Raw genomic sequence first — 14,429 nt, forward strand, 5'->3', positions numbered from 1 at the left:
CACCACCAATAGAAATGCTCTTACTGGTTCAAAATAAAACGACTGCGGGCACTCCTTCGTGGGAATACCAGAATCACCACTGGTATTACCAAACTGGTGATGCTGCTGAGAATTGGGGCTGCAAAGCAAGCCAAGCAGTGCGTTTAGACACATTCTCTTCTGGACAAGAGTCAGCAGGAATTAAGTGGACAGTCACGACCACCAGCGTTCCTTCAGGAAGTTTATTCAGTTACAGTATAGTTTCCATGGAAGCCACAGGCCATCTCAGATTTGACCTCGTTTGCTCCTTTAGTCCCGCCAACACTTGCTAAATCCAGTCAAGTTGCTTTTGATAGCGAATTAAGGAGGGCATAGAGGCTCATTCAGAGTGGACTGTTCTTCAAGGTTCTTTTTCCAGCTAAAAAACACCTTCCAGAAAAGAAAGACATTACTTGCACTCTTCCATTCCTCACTAAAGGCCCATCTGAAGGCCACCTGTGCCAAGAAACACTAAGACACTGTGCTCGCTAAGCAGGGGGGATCTGATGCCGTGGCAGTTCCGCCTCAAGGTCAGAATCATCCGGGTAGAGGCCAGAGCTTAAACCCATCTGTATGTGTGTCCCAATCAAAACAAAAAAGCAAAACAGGCCTTTCTGGACGTGACCCAGAGTCCCTAGGGTCAGGTCCTCGTTTGCAGAGGGAGCCTGAGGGCCAGCTCGGTCAGATGCCCCATGTCTGGTTGCCTGCTTCGCTTCTTGATGTATTCCAGGGTTTTCACCTAGGAGCAAAGAGAAAGAATCATCTCCTTTCCAGTTCGTGATTCTCTATCCTGGGGCCCAAGACAAATCGGCCACATTGTGAGCCTGTACTTTCTTCTTAGCAGAAAAGGGAGGGGAAGAAACCAGCAGTTTTTAAGTAAGGTTCCTTAGATGACAACTTGATTTTTTTTTTTTTTTTTTAATCTTTTTAGGGCCGCACCCATGGCATATGGAGGTTCCCAGGCTAGGAGTCGAATCAGAGCTACAGCTGCTGGCCTACACCACAGCCACAGCGACACCAGATCAGAGCTGCATCTGTGACCTACACCACAGCTCATGGCAACACCAGATCCTTAACCCACTGAGCAAGGCCAGGGATCAAACCCACATCATCATAGGTCCTAGTTGGGTTCATTAACCACTGAGCCATGAAGGGAACTCCCTGAAATTTTTTTTTTTTTTTTTTAATGGCTGCACCCGCTGCATATGCAAGTTCCCAGGCCAGGGGTTAAATCTGAGCCACAGTTGTGGCAACACCAGATACTTTAACCCACTGCACCAGGCTGGAGGTCGAACCCGTACCTCTGCAGTGACCTGAGCTGCTACAGTCAGATTCTTAACCTGCTGCACCACAGCAGGAACTCCTCCCCTGAATATTTTTGCTCTATGGATCTGAGGATGCGGAATCTGTGGATACAGACTGCTGTCTGTGCTCTGTAGGGCCCGGAGCCCTTCTAGAAGTGGGGAGACATGCTGTTTGATGTCCAGGCCCTGCTGCTGTGCTAAGGCCACCCGTGCCTGGCCAGTGGGCTCATGTCACTCGCTGGGACACCCAAGCGCCTCACCATGGTCCTGGTGTCGGCACAGCCATGCCTCTGTGCCAGGTGCCAGAGGTTGACGGAGAGCTGGTTGAGCCTGTTGTTGCGCAGGTCGCCGTGGGCCAAGATGCTGTTAAAGAAGGAAAGGCCCAGAGAGCTCTGGCGCTTCAGGGCCTGAAACAGAAGACAGAGGTTACTCCCTGGGACTGAGGCCCGGCCCAGGGTTGACGGTGCCCAGAGGTTCCAGGGCCAACCCTACCACCGATCTGGAGGGCGAGCTGCTTCACCTCCCTGAGCGCCAGCTTCTTCCTCTGCAGGACGGTCAAGGCTACAGGACCTCGCAGGGCAAGTGAGTCTGGATGAGATGACCCAGGTGAAGCCCCTTGCTCTGTTCCTCCCGCTTGGGCATCACTGGGGTGGACGCAGAAGCAAGGGAGGCTTTCGTGAGACCCAACGGTCAGTGGGCTCAAGAACCAGCAGAGATGGGCCTTCTGGCTTTAACGCCAGAACGAGGGAAAACTCCAGGGTCAAATATGTCTCAGATGGGTCCTGAAGCCACCCGAAGTGTCCGTCACTTTCCCACCCCCTTGGGGGCGGGTAATGAAGACCAAAGATGGCACCCAGGAACAGCTCTCCAATGCCTGGTGCCCACGCCCAGCTTTTCTAAGAGTCATTCTGTACTTTTTTTTGGCTTTTTAGGGCTGCACCTGTGGCATATGGAGGTTCCCAGGCTAGGGGTCCCGTCAGAACTACAGCTGTTGGCCTACACCACAGCCACAGCCACAGCCACGTGGGATCGGAGCTGCATCTGCGACCGACCACAGCTCATCAACGCCAGATGCTTAAGCCACTGAGCCGTTCTGTGTTCTTAACACCAGCTCCTTCCTCTCTGGCTCAATGGTCTGATGGGAAAAGTACGCAAAGAAAGTGGAACCCAAGTGTCAGAGGTGGACCAGACCTGAGCCCAGCTTGAATGATAAAGACAGAAAGACACACAATCTCCAAAATGCAGCAGGCCCAGGGGAAGGGATACTGCCTCCTGAAGGTAAACAGCACCTGGATGGCCCAGGTCAGATCACTTGGCTGCGTGGGCCCTGGCTGGGTACCCTTGGCTGGCACCGTGAACACCAGTGCTGGCAGGAGCCCGAGTGTCTGCTTTGCTCCTTGGCAGCTAGTGGGTGTGCAGCCACTCGTAGCAGTGTGCCGGGAGTGAGCTCTGTGCTTCACACAACTCTTTGATGTTCACAACTCTGTGGGTCGGCAGGATCCCCAACCCCTGCTTTTTCAAACCCTAACTAGGTGCTACCGGGAAGGGACACCGCAGGTGTAATGAAGGGGAAGGACCCCACGGAGACCATCCTGGATGATCTGGGTGGGCCCAGTCTGGTCCCTTGAGCCCTAAAGAGCAGAGGGATGTCTTGAGCTGGAGCCAGAGAGAAGTAGCAGAAGACAAAAGCAGAGGGAAGACGAGGCAGAAGGTCAGACCACAGAGATTCAAGCTAGGGAAAGACATGACCCACCATGGCTGGCTTTCAAGATGGAAGAAGGGGGCCGAGAGCCAAGAAATGCAGGTGGCTTCTAGAAGCTGAGAACGGCCCCCAGCCAACAGCCAGCAAGGAAACAGGACCTCAGCCCTACCCCACGGGGAACTGAAGCCTGCCAACTCCAGTGAGCTGGCAAATGGATTCTTCCCGGGGCCTCCAGTAAGAGCCCAGCCAGGGAGTTCCCATTGTGGCTCAGCAGGTTATGAATCCGACTGGTATCCATGAGGACATGGGTTTGATCCCTGACCTCGCTCTGTGGGTTAAGTGTGAGCCGTGAACTTTGCCGTGAGCTGTGGTGTAGGTTGCAGATGCTGCTTGGATCCGGTGTTGCTGTGACTGTGGTATAGACCGGCAGCTGCAGCTCCGATTTGATCCCTAGCCTGGGAACATCCATATGCTGCAGGTGCGGTCCTAAAAAGTAAAAACAAAACAAAAACCCAGCCGGCTAACACCTTGATTCTGGCCGTGTGAAACCCAGAGCAGAGAAATCTTCTGATCTACCAAACCATGATAAGTGCAGGTCGTTTTAAGTCGGTGGTGATTTCAAGCCCCAGTAGGAAAGCAATACACTTCCATTTTGCAGACGAGGCCCTGGAAGGTCAGAAAGCTCCAGGAACTTGCTCAGGCCCCGCCGCTGGCAAGTGCAGACTGAGGTCGCCCAGTTCTGGAGCCTGTGCCAGTACCTGCACCCCTCCCACGTCCTGCCCCGGTTCCTAAGATGTTCCCACAGGCCCCTGGTTAGCAGGGATCCAGATTCCGAAGAGGCCAAGAGATCTGCCCAGAGCAGCTACCCAGTTTCATCCAGGGAAGCGGGAATGCTTTCACATGGTCCAGACCAGTACGTACTGGTTCCTGCTTTTTCTCCACCAGCCCAGGAACCGTCCAGCTGTCCTTCCATGTGTGCAGCCCAGAGAGTGGCAGGCCCTGTGCTACCCACTGAGCCAATTACTCCTGCTGCCCTTGCCTAAGGGGAGCTAAGTCTCTGGAGGAAACACCAGCACAGTGAACTGCCGGGGAGCAATTAGGAATGCCACCAGGGGAGGGTGGCTGAGCGACAGGGGAGGGACTGAGCCTACCTTGGCAACAGCCTGGACCAGATAATATCACAAACGGCTGAGCCGACAGAGCAGCACTGCCTTCAAGGCGTGGGGGTCCCGCTGTCCCATCCTGAGCCTGCAGGCCAGGGAGGGGGGGGCGACACCCACCTGGCACGGATCACCAGCTGGTTGGCAGCTGCCCGCTTTGGGCCCCTCTGTTTAACCAGTGAGCTCTGGCCTGCTCAGGAGCCTGGGCTCGTCCAGAGGGTCGCAGCCCATACCCCTCGCCTTTCACCCCGGCCCTTGTCTGACGCCTGGGGAACAGGAAGACCCTGTTTTCTGCTCCGATCTCCAGGCCCAGCTAACAGAAGGCTCTCGGATCCAACCACAGAGTCTCCCCGGGGGAGGCCCTTTAACTACATTTCACGGAAGCAGAAGAGAATTTTTAAAAGTCCATTCTGTATCTTCTCAAGCATTTTGCCTTTTCTAAAAACCCAGTTCACAGCTGCTTTATTTTTAAATTTTTTTAATTTGCTTTTTAGGGCTGTACCCGAGGCACATGGAAGTTCCCAGGCCAGGGGGCGAATCAAAGCTACAGCTGCTGGTCTACACCACAGGCACAGTAACTCTGAGCCACATCTGCGACCTACACCACAGCTCACGGCAATGCCAGATCCTTTTCCCACTGAGCGAGGCCAGGGATCAAACCCACATCCTCATGGATCCTAGTCGGGTTTGTTACCGCTGCGCCACAACGGGAACTCCTCACATCTGTTTTAAATGCACAGCCCGTTAAAAATGACATTATTAGGGACAGGAGGGGGGATGAGGAAGGAAGAATGCCGGCCGACATGCAAAGAGCCAGGAAACTAAGAGCACACTGTAAAAGACCCCGAGTCAGGGCCTCGAGCCCCCTCCAATCCGCACCGAGGTTTTAATCAGCTTCTTTTGAATCTTTCCCGATGAGAACCATCATGTCCAGGAAGCTGGGAGGGTCTGGCTCGGGTCCCAGCCTCACCACACCCAAACAGACGGCTTCCCAAAGGATCCCAGCAGGGCTGCTTCCTTCACGGGGACCGAGGGGACCGGGTGGAAGCAGGCTGCCATTGGCACTGAGAGACGGGGCCTGGGCACAGGGGGTTCACAGCGCCAGCCTCGTCCCCCGGGCAGGGGACAGCGGTCTGAGGACTCGCCCCCCCCTCCAGGGTCGCCTGCATGCAGCCCCACAGCACGTTGTCAGGAGGGAGGATGACACGTTCCACCTCGGGTCGGTCCACCCACGCTTCTCCTGATCAATGTGCACATACGGACAGACGTGTTCAGGGAGCACCCTGGTATTTATGTGAGTTGAAATGTCTCGGCAACATGCCAGCCTTGCTCTTCTTTCAGAATTATTTTGGAGTCATTATCACCATCAACGCCTCCTCCCCCAAGAGAAAAAGAGACATTAAAATCGTTCCAAATTATATGGTTCTGGCTCGCTTTTTCTGGTGAGCCCGGGGGCCCTAGGCTTCGGTCGTTCATGCTGTCAGCTGTCACCTCTGAGGAGACCCAGCCTGTGGCATGAGTGTGAAGAAAGGCTTTTCAAGCCACGTGGTGTGCTTCATGGGCACAGCATGTCAAACTTGAAGCAGCCCTACTCTAAGAGGCCTGGGCAAGGAGCTGGAGCCAGAGCCCCCGGTTGCAAGGATCAGGGGGGGCGCCGAGGATTCTGGAGAGCGTGGGCTATCATTTCCTCAACAGGCACTGGTGGAGCACCCACTACAGCCAGGCTCTGAGGTAGGGATACTGGGGTGAGCGACAGATGGATCCCAGAGACCCACATCTTGAGGTCCCCACCGCAGGGAGCTTATATTCTGGTGGGGGAGGCAGGCCACCGACACGTGAACACACAGCGTTTCAGAGAGTGACCGAGTGTCCCAGGAACAGTACAGAGAGACCCAGGAGGACGGTGGCGACTTGGGACGGGGGTCGGGGAAAGCCACTCTGAGGAGGTACTTGAGCTGAGACCTGAAGGATGAGAGGGGCGGCCAGGAGAAGCTGGGAGGCAGAAAAAACAGCAGGAGCAAAGGCCCTGGGGCCCTCAGTGAATGGTCTGCACACAGACCCAGTACTCACAGGACAAACCAATGTCCAAGCGCCCTGGGAACTGGCCAGGTGGCCGGGGGCACCTACCTCATCCTTGGCCAGGGTCTTGAGATGCTCCAGGATCTGAGCCATCACCGTCTCGCACAGTTTGTTGTTTTCAGCCAGAAACTTGGAGTCTCCCCCGTAGAGGCTGTCGTTGGAGTCGACTGATGGAAGAAACCAGAGCAGTGAGACAAGGCCAAGGCCAAGGCCAGGGAGGGGCAGCCATGGCACTTGGTGTCAGCAGATGGCAGGAAATCACGGCAGGGCCGATGGAAATGGCCAGAATTTCCCACCGGGCTTGGGGCCTCGGAAATCACAGAGAAAACGCTTAGCCTTCTGGACAGTCTGAGCCAGAGACCAGGGGAAGCCTCCTCCTTCCAGCCCAGGCCCGTGGTGACCAACCGAACAGCTGCCAATCCTGAGCCCTGGTGGACAGGCACCGGCCCAGCGCTTCACACGTGCCAGTGCCGAGTCCCAACGACCAGCATGCACCAGAGGTGATGGGGACGCTGAGGCCTGAGCCCATCCCAGCCAGGATCCCAAACTGGGTGGCATGTTTCAAAGCTGAAGCTGTTAAGCGCTACCTCTGGCTGCCTGCCCTGTCCCTCCTCCTGAAAACTGCCACGGATAGGAGTTTCCTGGTGGCCTAGTGGTTAGGATTCAGTGCTTTCACTGCTGCAGCACCGATGGAATGGAAGGTTCCACTGTCTTCTAATCCTGAATCCTCTCACCCCATAGGCCTCCTTCCACTCTGCTTGGTCATGTCCTGTGACAGCCGCTGTCTAGAGAAGGACCAGCCGCGAGAATAGCCCGAGTTTGACCTCCTGCCCTCCTTCCTTCCTGTCGACATTTGGATGAAGCATGACCTGTGGGTGAGGGAGGGGAGCGACTCCACGAGGTGCTCTTGTGCACTTTGTGGTTTTCACTTAGTGATTCTTGGAGCTGCTTCCATATCAGCACATACGGATCTGCTGCTCTGCTGTGTGAGCTGAGCGGTGCTCCACTGCGTGACGGACCAGAACAGGTGTGGTCGGTCCCTCCTGCGAACACTTTGGTGGTTCTCTCTTTGTGTGTGTGTGTGTGGACAGGGCTACTGCAAATCCTGCCTTCTATAATGAAACCACAATCTCTCTCTCTTTTTTTTTTTTTTTTTTTTTTTTGCTTTTTAGGGCCACACCTATGGCATATGTCAGTTCCCAGGTTAGGGGTTGAATCGGAGCTGCAGCTGTTGGCCTACACCACAGCCACAGCAACACCAGATCCTTAACCCAATGAGCGAGGCCAGGGATCGAACCTGCATCCTCATGATAGACACTAGCCAGGTTCTTAACCCTCAGCCACAATGGGAGCCCCACAACCTCTGTCTTGCAGAGTAAATTCTTTCCCTTCATGCCTTTTCTCGCCAAATCCTCTAATTTTTCCTCCCTTTTGGCAGTGACCATGTCATGTGGATGTTCCCAGGCCAGGGATCAAACTTGCGCCAGAGCAGCAACCCAAGCTGCTAGTGACAACGCTGGGTCCCTAACCCCCTTCACCACAAGAGAACTCCAACCAGATCCTGTCTAAACAGCTTTCATCCTGACTCCTGAATGCCGACTTGTACGTGGCTGAGCACATTATTTCCACCCGGTGTGGAAAAGTGGCGTGCGCAGTTCAGCGCGGAAGCCTTGGGGCAGCCTCAGCACTAAGCGCCCAGGAAGAAGGCAGGCACAGTGGCAGATCGTAAATGTTTCTCATTGGGTGGAGGCCTCAACTTTGGGCCACTGTCTCAGGTGTAGTGACATCTGATAAAGCAGAGGCCGTGCAGGTGCCTCGGGAGGTGTGGCTGGGCTTACACAGCCACAGGCACGCCGAGCTACTGCAGTCTGTGGTTTGGAGGAACTGGGTCTGCTCGGCTCATCTGCTGAAATGGAACCTGCTAGGCTCTTTCTGTCTCCATGCATCACCGTCCCCAGGGACCAAGCGAGAAGGAGCCTGTCTCCCAGGCACCCACAATCCCAAAGGATATTTCTGAGATCCGGGAAAAGCCCACGAAGCCATGTGAGGCAAATAAGAGGCGACACAACAAGCGAGGGACACGGGGCTCTCTGTTTAACAGGCAGATGGGAGAGGCTGGGGTAGACCACCCCATCACAGTCAAAGTCACAAGCCCTCTGGCAGGGTCTGCACAGAGCTACTCCAGGGCAGGGGGGCAACGAGCTGCAGAACCATGGGATCAAGTTTAACAGGCACTGGCCACCAAGACAAGAAAAGCCAAGGTATGATGGTTGGGGTGGCTTCTGAGCTTCAAAGGTGTGGCTCCCAATGAGGGTCACTTACAGGAAAACTGGCAAGTACATCAACAGTCAAGCAATCAGAAATACGTCTGAATAGCCTAAATTTGATGGGGGAAAAAAAAAAGTTCGACTTCACCAGTAATCAAAGAACAGAAAACTGAGTTCTCATGTGGTGCAGCACTTTAAGGATCCAGCATTGTCCCTGCAGTGGTGCGGGTTCAGTCCTTGGCCCGGGAACTTTCACATAGCGTAGGCGCGACCAAGACAAACAAATAAGCCAACAATTGTTTACAGGCAAAAAGAAAAAAAAAAAGAACAGAAAACCAAAGCCACAGAAGAATTTCTAAACACCAATTTTTTTCAATTAAAAATTACATGTGATCATTTTTAATAGTTCCTGTAATCTGCCTTGAATCTTTTGGGGTTTGGGATACGTACAAACATAATCGGCTGATGAGAGCATTTCAAGGATGCTTCACGTACGGTTCGGGTTGCGATTTCAAGAATAACAACTCCTCCTTTTATCCCCAGCTTTTCATTTAAAGATAAAAATGTCAAGGCTCTAGGAAAGGGGGAACAGCAGCACACCAAACAGCGTCCTCTCTCTCAGCCAGCATCACCAGTTGATGTCCTTTGCCACTTGGTGTAAGCTCTCTCCACGACACTCTCACGACAGACATACACACCTTTTGCGGGGGGCGGGGAGGGGGGCTGAACCATTTGTAAGCAGGTGCAGACCTTGCTCTCCCGCTTCTCTGTGTGCAGGAGACCTCTACTCTGGGCCTGCGCTGCCCGTTTGTGGGACTGCTCTGGGGAGAATTTCCTAGGCCACTGCTGGCTCTGTAATGGTTCCTATGACACGGGTTGGCTGAACTGCCCTGGGCTGCAGGCATCCATTCCAGGTTTTCTTTGTTTTTGTTTTTTAGGGCCACACCCGCAGCATAAGGAAGTTCCCAGGCTAGGGGTTGAACCAGAGCTGTAGCCACCAGCCACAGCCACAGCCACAGCTACATGGAATCTGAGCCGTATCTGTGACCTACACCACAGCTCACGGCAATGTCAGGTCCTTAACCCACTGAGTGAGGCCAGGGATTGAACCTGTGTCCTCATGGATACTAGTTGGGATTGATTCCACTGAACCACAACAGGAAGTCCCCATCCCAGGTTTTCTGAGACATCTCTGGCTCTGGCCACTGTGTCTCCACTGCTGCCCGTGACGTAGAGGGGCCAGTTATTCCCGTAAGAAGAGAAAGAATCTGACGCAGCCATTCCCCAGCATCCGACTGCCGAGTGGCAAACTGCAGCTGCGGAAGGAATTTCCCCCACCTCCACTGAGGGCTAGGAGAGTTCCTGGCAGAAACTCCCAGTCTTACTCCAGGCTGGAATCTTCTCTTGTTCAGATTAGCCCAGTAGGAGAAGAGAGAAGGCCTAGGATCGCCTGCAGGCAGCCCCCAAGCTGCAGGCTTCCTGCGCTGAGGGGCCAGTGGGGTGTTGAGAGCAAGCTGCTCACACACACATCACCTGCTCAGCGCCGGGTTCTGGGAGCTGGAGGCCCCAGTGGGGAAGAGGCTGACCCCGTCCTGTGCGGATGAGCAAAGGGCGATCACAACAGCATGTGCCAGTACAGGGTGGCACAGGGGACATAGGATCCTAAAATCTAGGCTTGGTGGAGTTCCCATTGAGGTGCAGTGGAAACAAATCCAACTGGGAACCATGAGGTTGTGGGTTCGATCCCTGGCCTTGCTCAGTGGATTAAGGATCCAGCGTTGCCATGAGCTGTGGTGTAGGCCACAAACATGGCTCGGATCTGGTGTTGCTGTGGCTGTGGTGTAGGCCAGTGGCTACAGCTCAGATTCGACCCCTAGCCTGGGAACTTCCATATGCCGCGGGTGCAGCCCTAAAAAGCAAAGAAAAAAAATAATTAAAAAAAAAAAATCTAGGCTTGGGATGGATTTGTTTTGTTTTTGGCCGCCCCATGACATGCAGAGTTCCTAGGCATAGGATCAGATTCCAGAAGCTGTGGCAGCACCGGATCCTGAACCCACTGTGCTGGGCCAGGGATCAAACCTGCATCCTGGCGCAGTAGAGATGCTGCTGATCCTGTTGCACCACAGCGGGAACTCCTTGGGATGTAATGATGGAATCAGTGAGATCCAGGCTGAACCCAGAAGGCTGAAAATTCCCCCGAGAAAGTGAAGAAAGGGGTCACGAGCAGGGAAATCAGTTTTCCATGGTAACACTTGGTGGTGACAGAAGGAGGGCGAAAAGGGCGCATGTGAGAGCTGGGAGGGACTTGGGAGCTGGAGTATAGACTGGGGCCTGGGAATCCAGACCTTGTGCTTGCCAGGGTTGGGGGGGTGGGGGGGTGGAAATGAGACCTGAGCAAATGGCCACTAAAAATAGCCCAAGATCTCTCTGCATCTGTCTGGCCCTGGGGTCCCAACCCCAAATGCTTCAAGGGCCTGGCAGGTGACGTGGAGGCGGGAAGGGGCTGCACTGACTTCCCATGGGCCCCTGCGTTGTATACTTCAACTCTGTATCTATCTGCATATTAAATAAATATTCAGGGGTTCCCATCATGGTGCAGTGGAAACAAATCTGACTAGGAAGCATGAGGTTGCAGGTTTGATCCCTGGCCTCACTCAGTGGGTTAAGGATCCGGCGTTGCCATGAGCTGTGGTTGTAGGTGGCAGACGTGGCTTGGATCCCGAGTTGCTGTGGCTGTGGTGTAGGCCGGCAGCTACAGCTCTGATTAGACCCCTAGCCTGGTAACCTCCATATGCTGCGGATGCGGCCCTCAAAAGACAAAAGACATAAATAAATAAATATTCAGGAGTACCTGCTGTGGCACAGTGGATTAGGAATCTGACTGCAGGGGCTCAGGTTGCTTCAGAGGTAGGGGTTCAAGCCCCGACCTGCGAATTTCCATATTCCCTGGGGGCAGCCGTTAAAAAAAGTATAAATTAATAAATACATGTTCAGCGCCAAGAGTATCCTTTGCTTCCACATCAAGCACGCTCTCTGGCATGCTCGCATGAAAGCACTGGAGTGACTGCTCCAGGTAACTTCAGAATGGTCTCTTCTTATTCATCCAGAAAGAAAACAGCCAAGGCTTTCCTTATAAATGCAAAAAACAAAAAAAATGTGACCAGAGTCAAAGTCTGAATCTTTGTCAACACCATCTAAAAGGCTGCCTTGAATAAGAAAGAGATGAGGAAATGGAGCCCCAACCCTTGCAAAGCCTCCCTTGGTCCCCCGCAACTCTCTCCTACTCAGGCAGTTGGCAGGTCACAACTGTGCCTCCAGAGTAAACACAGCTGCACTGAGGAGGCAGCAGAGAAAACCTGCCCTTCTGTTTTCATCTCTAGAAAGCGAGACAACCAGACTCCACCTACCGAAGACAGCCGCCCACTCCGTGCTGCTCCCCTGGCTCCCACAGTCCACCCTGCTGTGTGGTATAGACAGAGGATTAAGTGAATTCGCTTAAGGAAGAGAAGAGCAAGGAAAGGGCCCGTTCCTCTGCCAGGGTACAGGGTTTATAGACCCACTTCTGTGGCAGCGACTTGCTCTTGAAATCGTCTCTCCTGTTCTGAGCCCTCCTTGCACCCTTCACAGAGAAGAAATAAAAATGCCAACAGGGAGTTCATGTTGTAGCTCAGTGGGTGACGAGCCCAACCAGTATCCATGAGGATGTGCATTCAATCCCTGGCCACACTCAGTGGGTTAAGGATCTGGCGTTGCCGTGAGCTGTGGTGTAGGTCACAGACAGGGCTCAGATCCTATGTTGCTGTGGCTGTGGTGTAGGCTGGCTGATGCAGCTCTGATTCGACCCCTAGCCTGGGAATCTCCATATGCCGCAGGTGTGGCCCTAAAAAGACAAAACAAAACAAAACAAAACAAACAAAAAAAAGCCAACAAATATAGGAAAAGCTCAACCTCACTGGCCATCAGAGAAATGCAAGCTATACTCATCAGAAGAGCCACAATGAACAAGATTGACCACATCAAAGGAACAAATGTAGCCCTCGATTTATGCCTGGTGGGAGTGTCAACTGGTATAAAACTGGTATAACTATTTTGGAAAACTGGGAGACAGCATCTACCAGGGCTGAACAGAGGCACATTCCAGGAGCCAGCAATTACCTGGCATATACCTGACAGAAGTGAACAACAAGAGTTATGTTTTCAGGCAGGTTCACAGCAGCACTGCTCATAAAGGCCCACAGCTGCATCCACAGGGGAAATGAATAAATTCTGGTATATCCATACAGTGGAATATTATACAGCCACGCAAAAGGATGAATGACAGCTACACATGACACAGAAGAAGCTCACAGACCTAACATTGAGGGAATGAACTCAGTGACACCAAAGCATGCTAGCCAAATGAGTCCATTTATGTAAAAGTCAAAAACTGACAAACCAATCTGTAGTGTTAGAAGTCAGAGAGCAGTGTACCTTTAGAGAGGAAAGTGGTGGTGCTGGGTGGATGGTGCAGGGGACCTCTGCAGAGCTACTACAGTTTGATTTCTGGATCTGGGTGGTAGTCACCTAGGTATGTTCACTTTGTGATAATTCACTGACCTTGATGGTCTATTGCATGTGTGTAATATGATATAATTAAAACACTGTTATTTTGGGAATTCCCTGGTAACCTAGTGGTTAAGCACTCAGCACTGTCACTGCTGTGGCTCAGCTTTGATCCTTGACCTGGGGACTTCTGCACACTACGGGTGTGGCCAGAAAAAAAAAAAAAAGTTGTTCTTTTGTAATCAAGGGGGCAGCATAAGGCATGGGCCACAGTGAATTCCACTTCCAGCACTATTTGGCTGTGAGCCCCTGAAACAAGGTGGTTGGTAAAACCAAGCTGTCATCCAGAGTCTCCCCTTGCTCCTACATAAAATGGGGACATGAACATCCTTCCTCCTGAGAATGTGGTCAGGATTCAGAGAGAAAGAGCGGCATGGAGTTGGGCCCGCAGTAGGATCTCAGATCACGGGAGCTGTCATCACCAACATCATCAACCAGCCTCACTCAGTTACATCTTTTTTTTTTTTAATTGAATTTTTTTTTTTTTTTTTTTTAGGGCCACACCTGCAGCATATGAAGATTCCCAGGCTAGGGGTGAAACTGGAGCTACAGCTGCCAGCCTACACCACAGTCACAGCAAGTGGGGCTCTGAGCCTTGTCTTCGACCTACACCACAGCTCACAGCAACGCTAGATCCTTAACCCACTGAGCGAGGCCAGGGATCGAACCCATGTCCTCATGGATACTAGTTGGGTTTGTTAACCACTGAGCCACGATGGGAACTCCAAGTTACATCTTTCTGTATGTAACCCGACCCCAGCCAGAGGGAGCTGCTGTGAGTCACGACAGGAGACCACCCTTAGCACTGAGAATTTGCCCCTTGAAATTTCCAAGTGTAGACCCAGCTGCTTAACCCCTAAAGTACACATCTACTGGCCCAAGCACTTTGAACAACAGCGCCATTGTTTTCAGAAACCACAAATTGGAACCGAGGATCTGACGAGCAGGAAAATGCTTAGGCCCAGGTCGCAAAGGTCTGGAAGTGGGACTGTCCCATGTTATATCGAGGACATGAAGAGGCTGCTACACTGTGTGGCAGCAAGTTCAAAAGTGCGGGTCATACATGCGGGGGGGGGGGGGCAGCCACCTCCCTTCCTCCAAGCACCTGACCTGAGGGTCCAGACCAGGACCCACCTGCGACTGGGCAGGAACAGGCCCTGGATAAAGGTCATGTGTGTGCACATGTAACCACTAGAGTATTCTAGACTATTCTACAGCACACCCAAGACACTGTCCATCCCAAAGAGTGCTTCTCTGAAGTCTGTTTGTCAAAATGATCTTGGATGCTTTTTTTTTT

The 14,429-nt window shown here is 52.9% G+C and overlaps 1 protein-coding gene across 12 annotated transcripts in view; it reads right to left on the reverse strand.

The window, feature by feature from the left end:
- Positions 1-207: 207 nt before the first annotated feature.
- Positions 208-14,429, reverse strand: part of VPS35L (VPS35 endosomal protein sorting factor like) — a 116,849-nt gene continuing 102,627 nt past the window's right edge. For 9 of the 12 annotated variants that reach the window (XR_014840628.1, XR_014840629.1, XR_014840631.1 and 6 more), the window contains 3 exons: positions 6,312-6,430; positions 1,583-1,729; positions 208-757 (listed from right to left, as the gene is read on the reverse strand). Coding sequence is in view for 5 of the 12 variants with exons in the window: in XM_021086527.2 (XP_020942186.2) it covers positions 659-757; positions 1,583-1,729; positions 6,312-6,430 (365 nt within the window). In the remaining 7 variants the exon portion in view is untranslated. Of the gene's footprint in view, positions 758-1,582; positions 3,342-4,878; positions 6,431-14,429 lie in introns of all 12 variants that reach the window. The other 3 variants (XR_014840624.1, XR_014840626.1, XR_014840625.1) reach the window with 2 other exon arrangements.

The sequence above is a fragment of the Sus scrofa genome, chromosome 3, assembly GCF_054392235.1.
Source record: "Sus scrofa isolate SSC_HxYL_T2T_F1_AM1 chromosome 3, Sscrofa_HxYL_maternal_Yorkshire_Landrace_v2.0, whole genome shotgun sequence".
Taxonomy (NCBI): Eukaryota; Metazoa; Chordata; class Mammalia; order Artiodactyla; family Suidae; genus Sus; species Sus scrofa.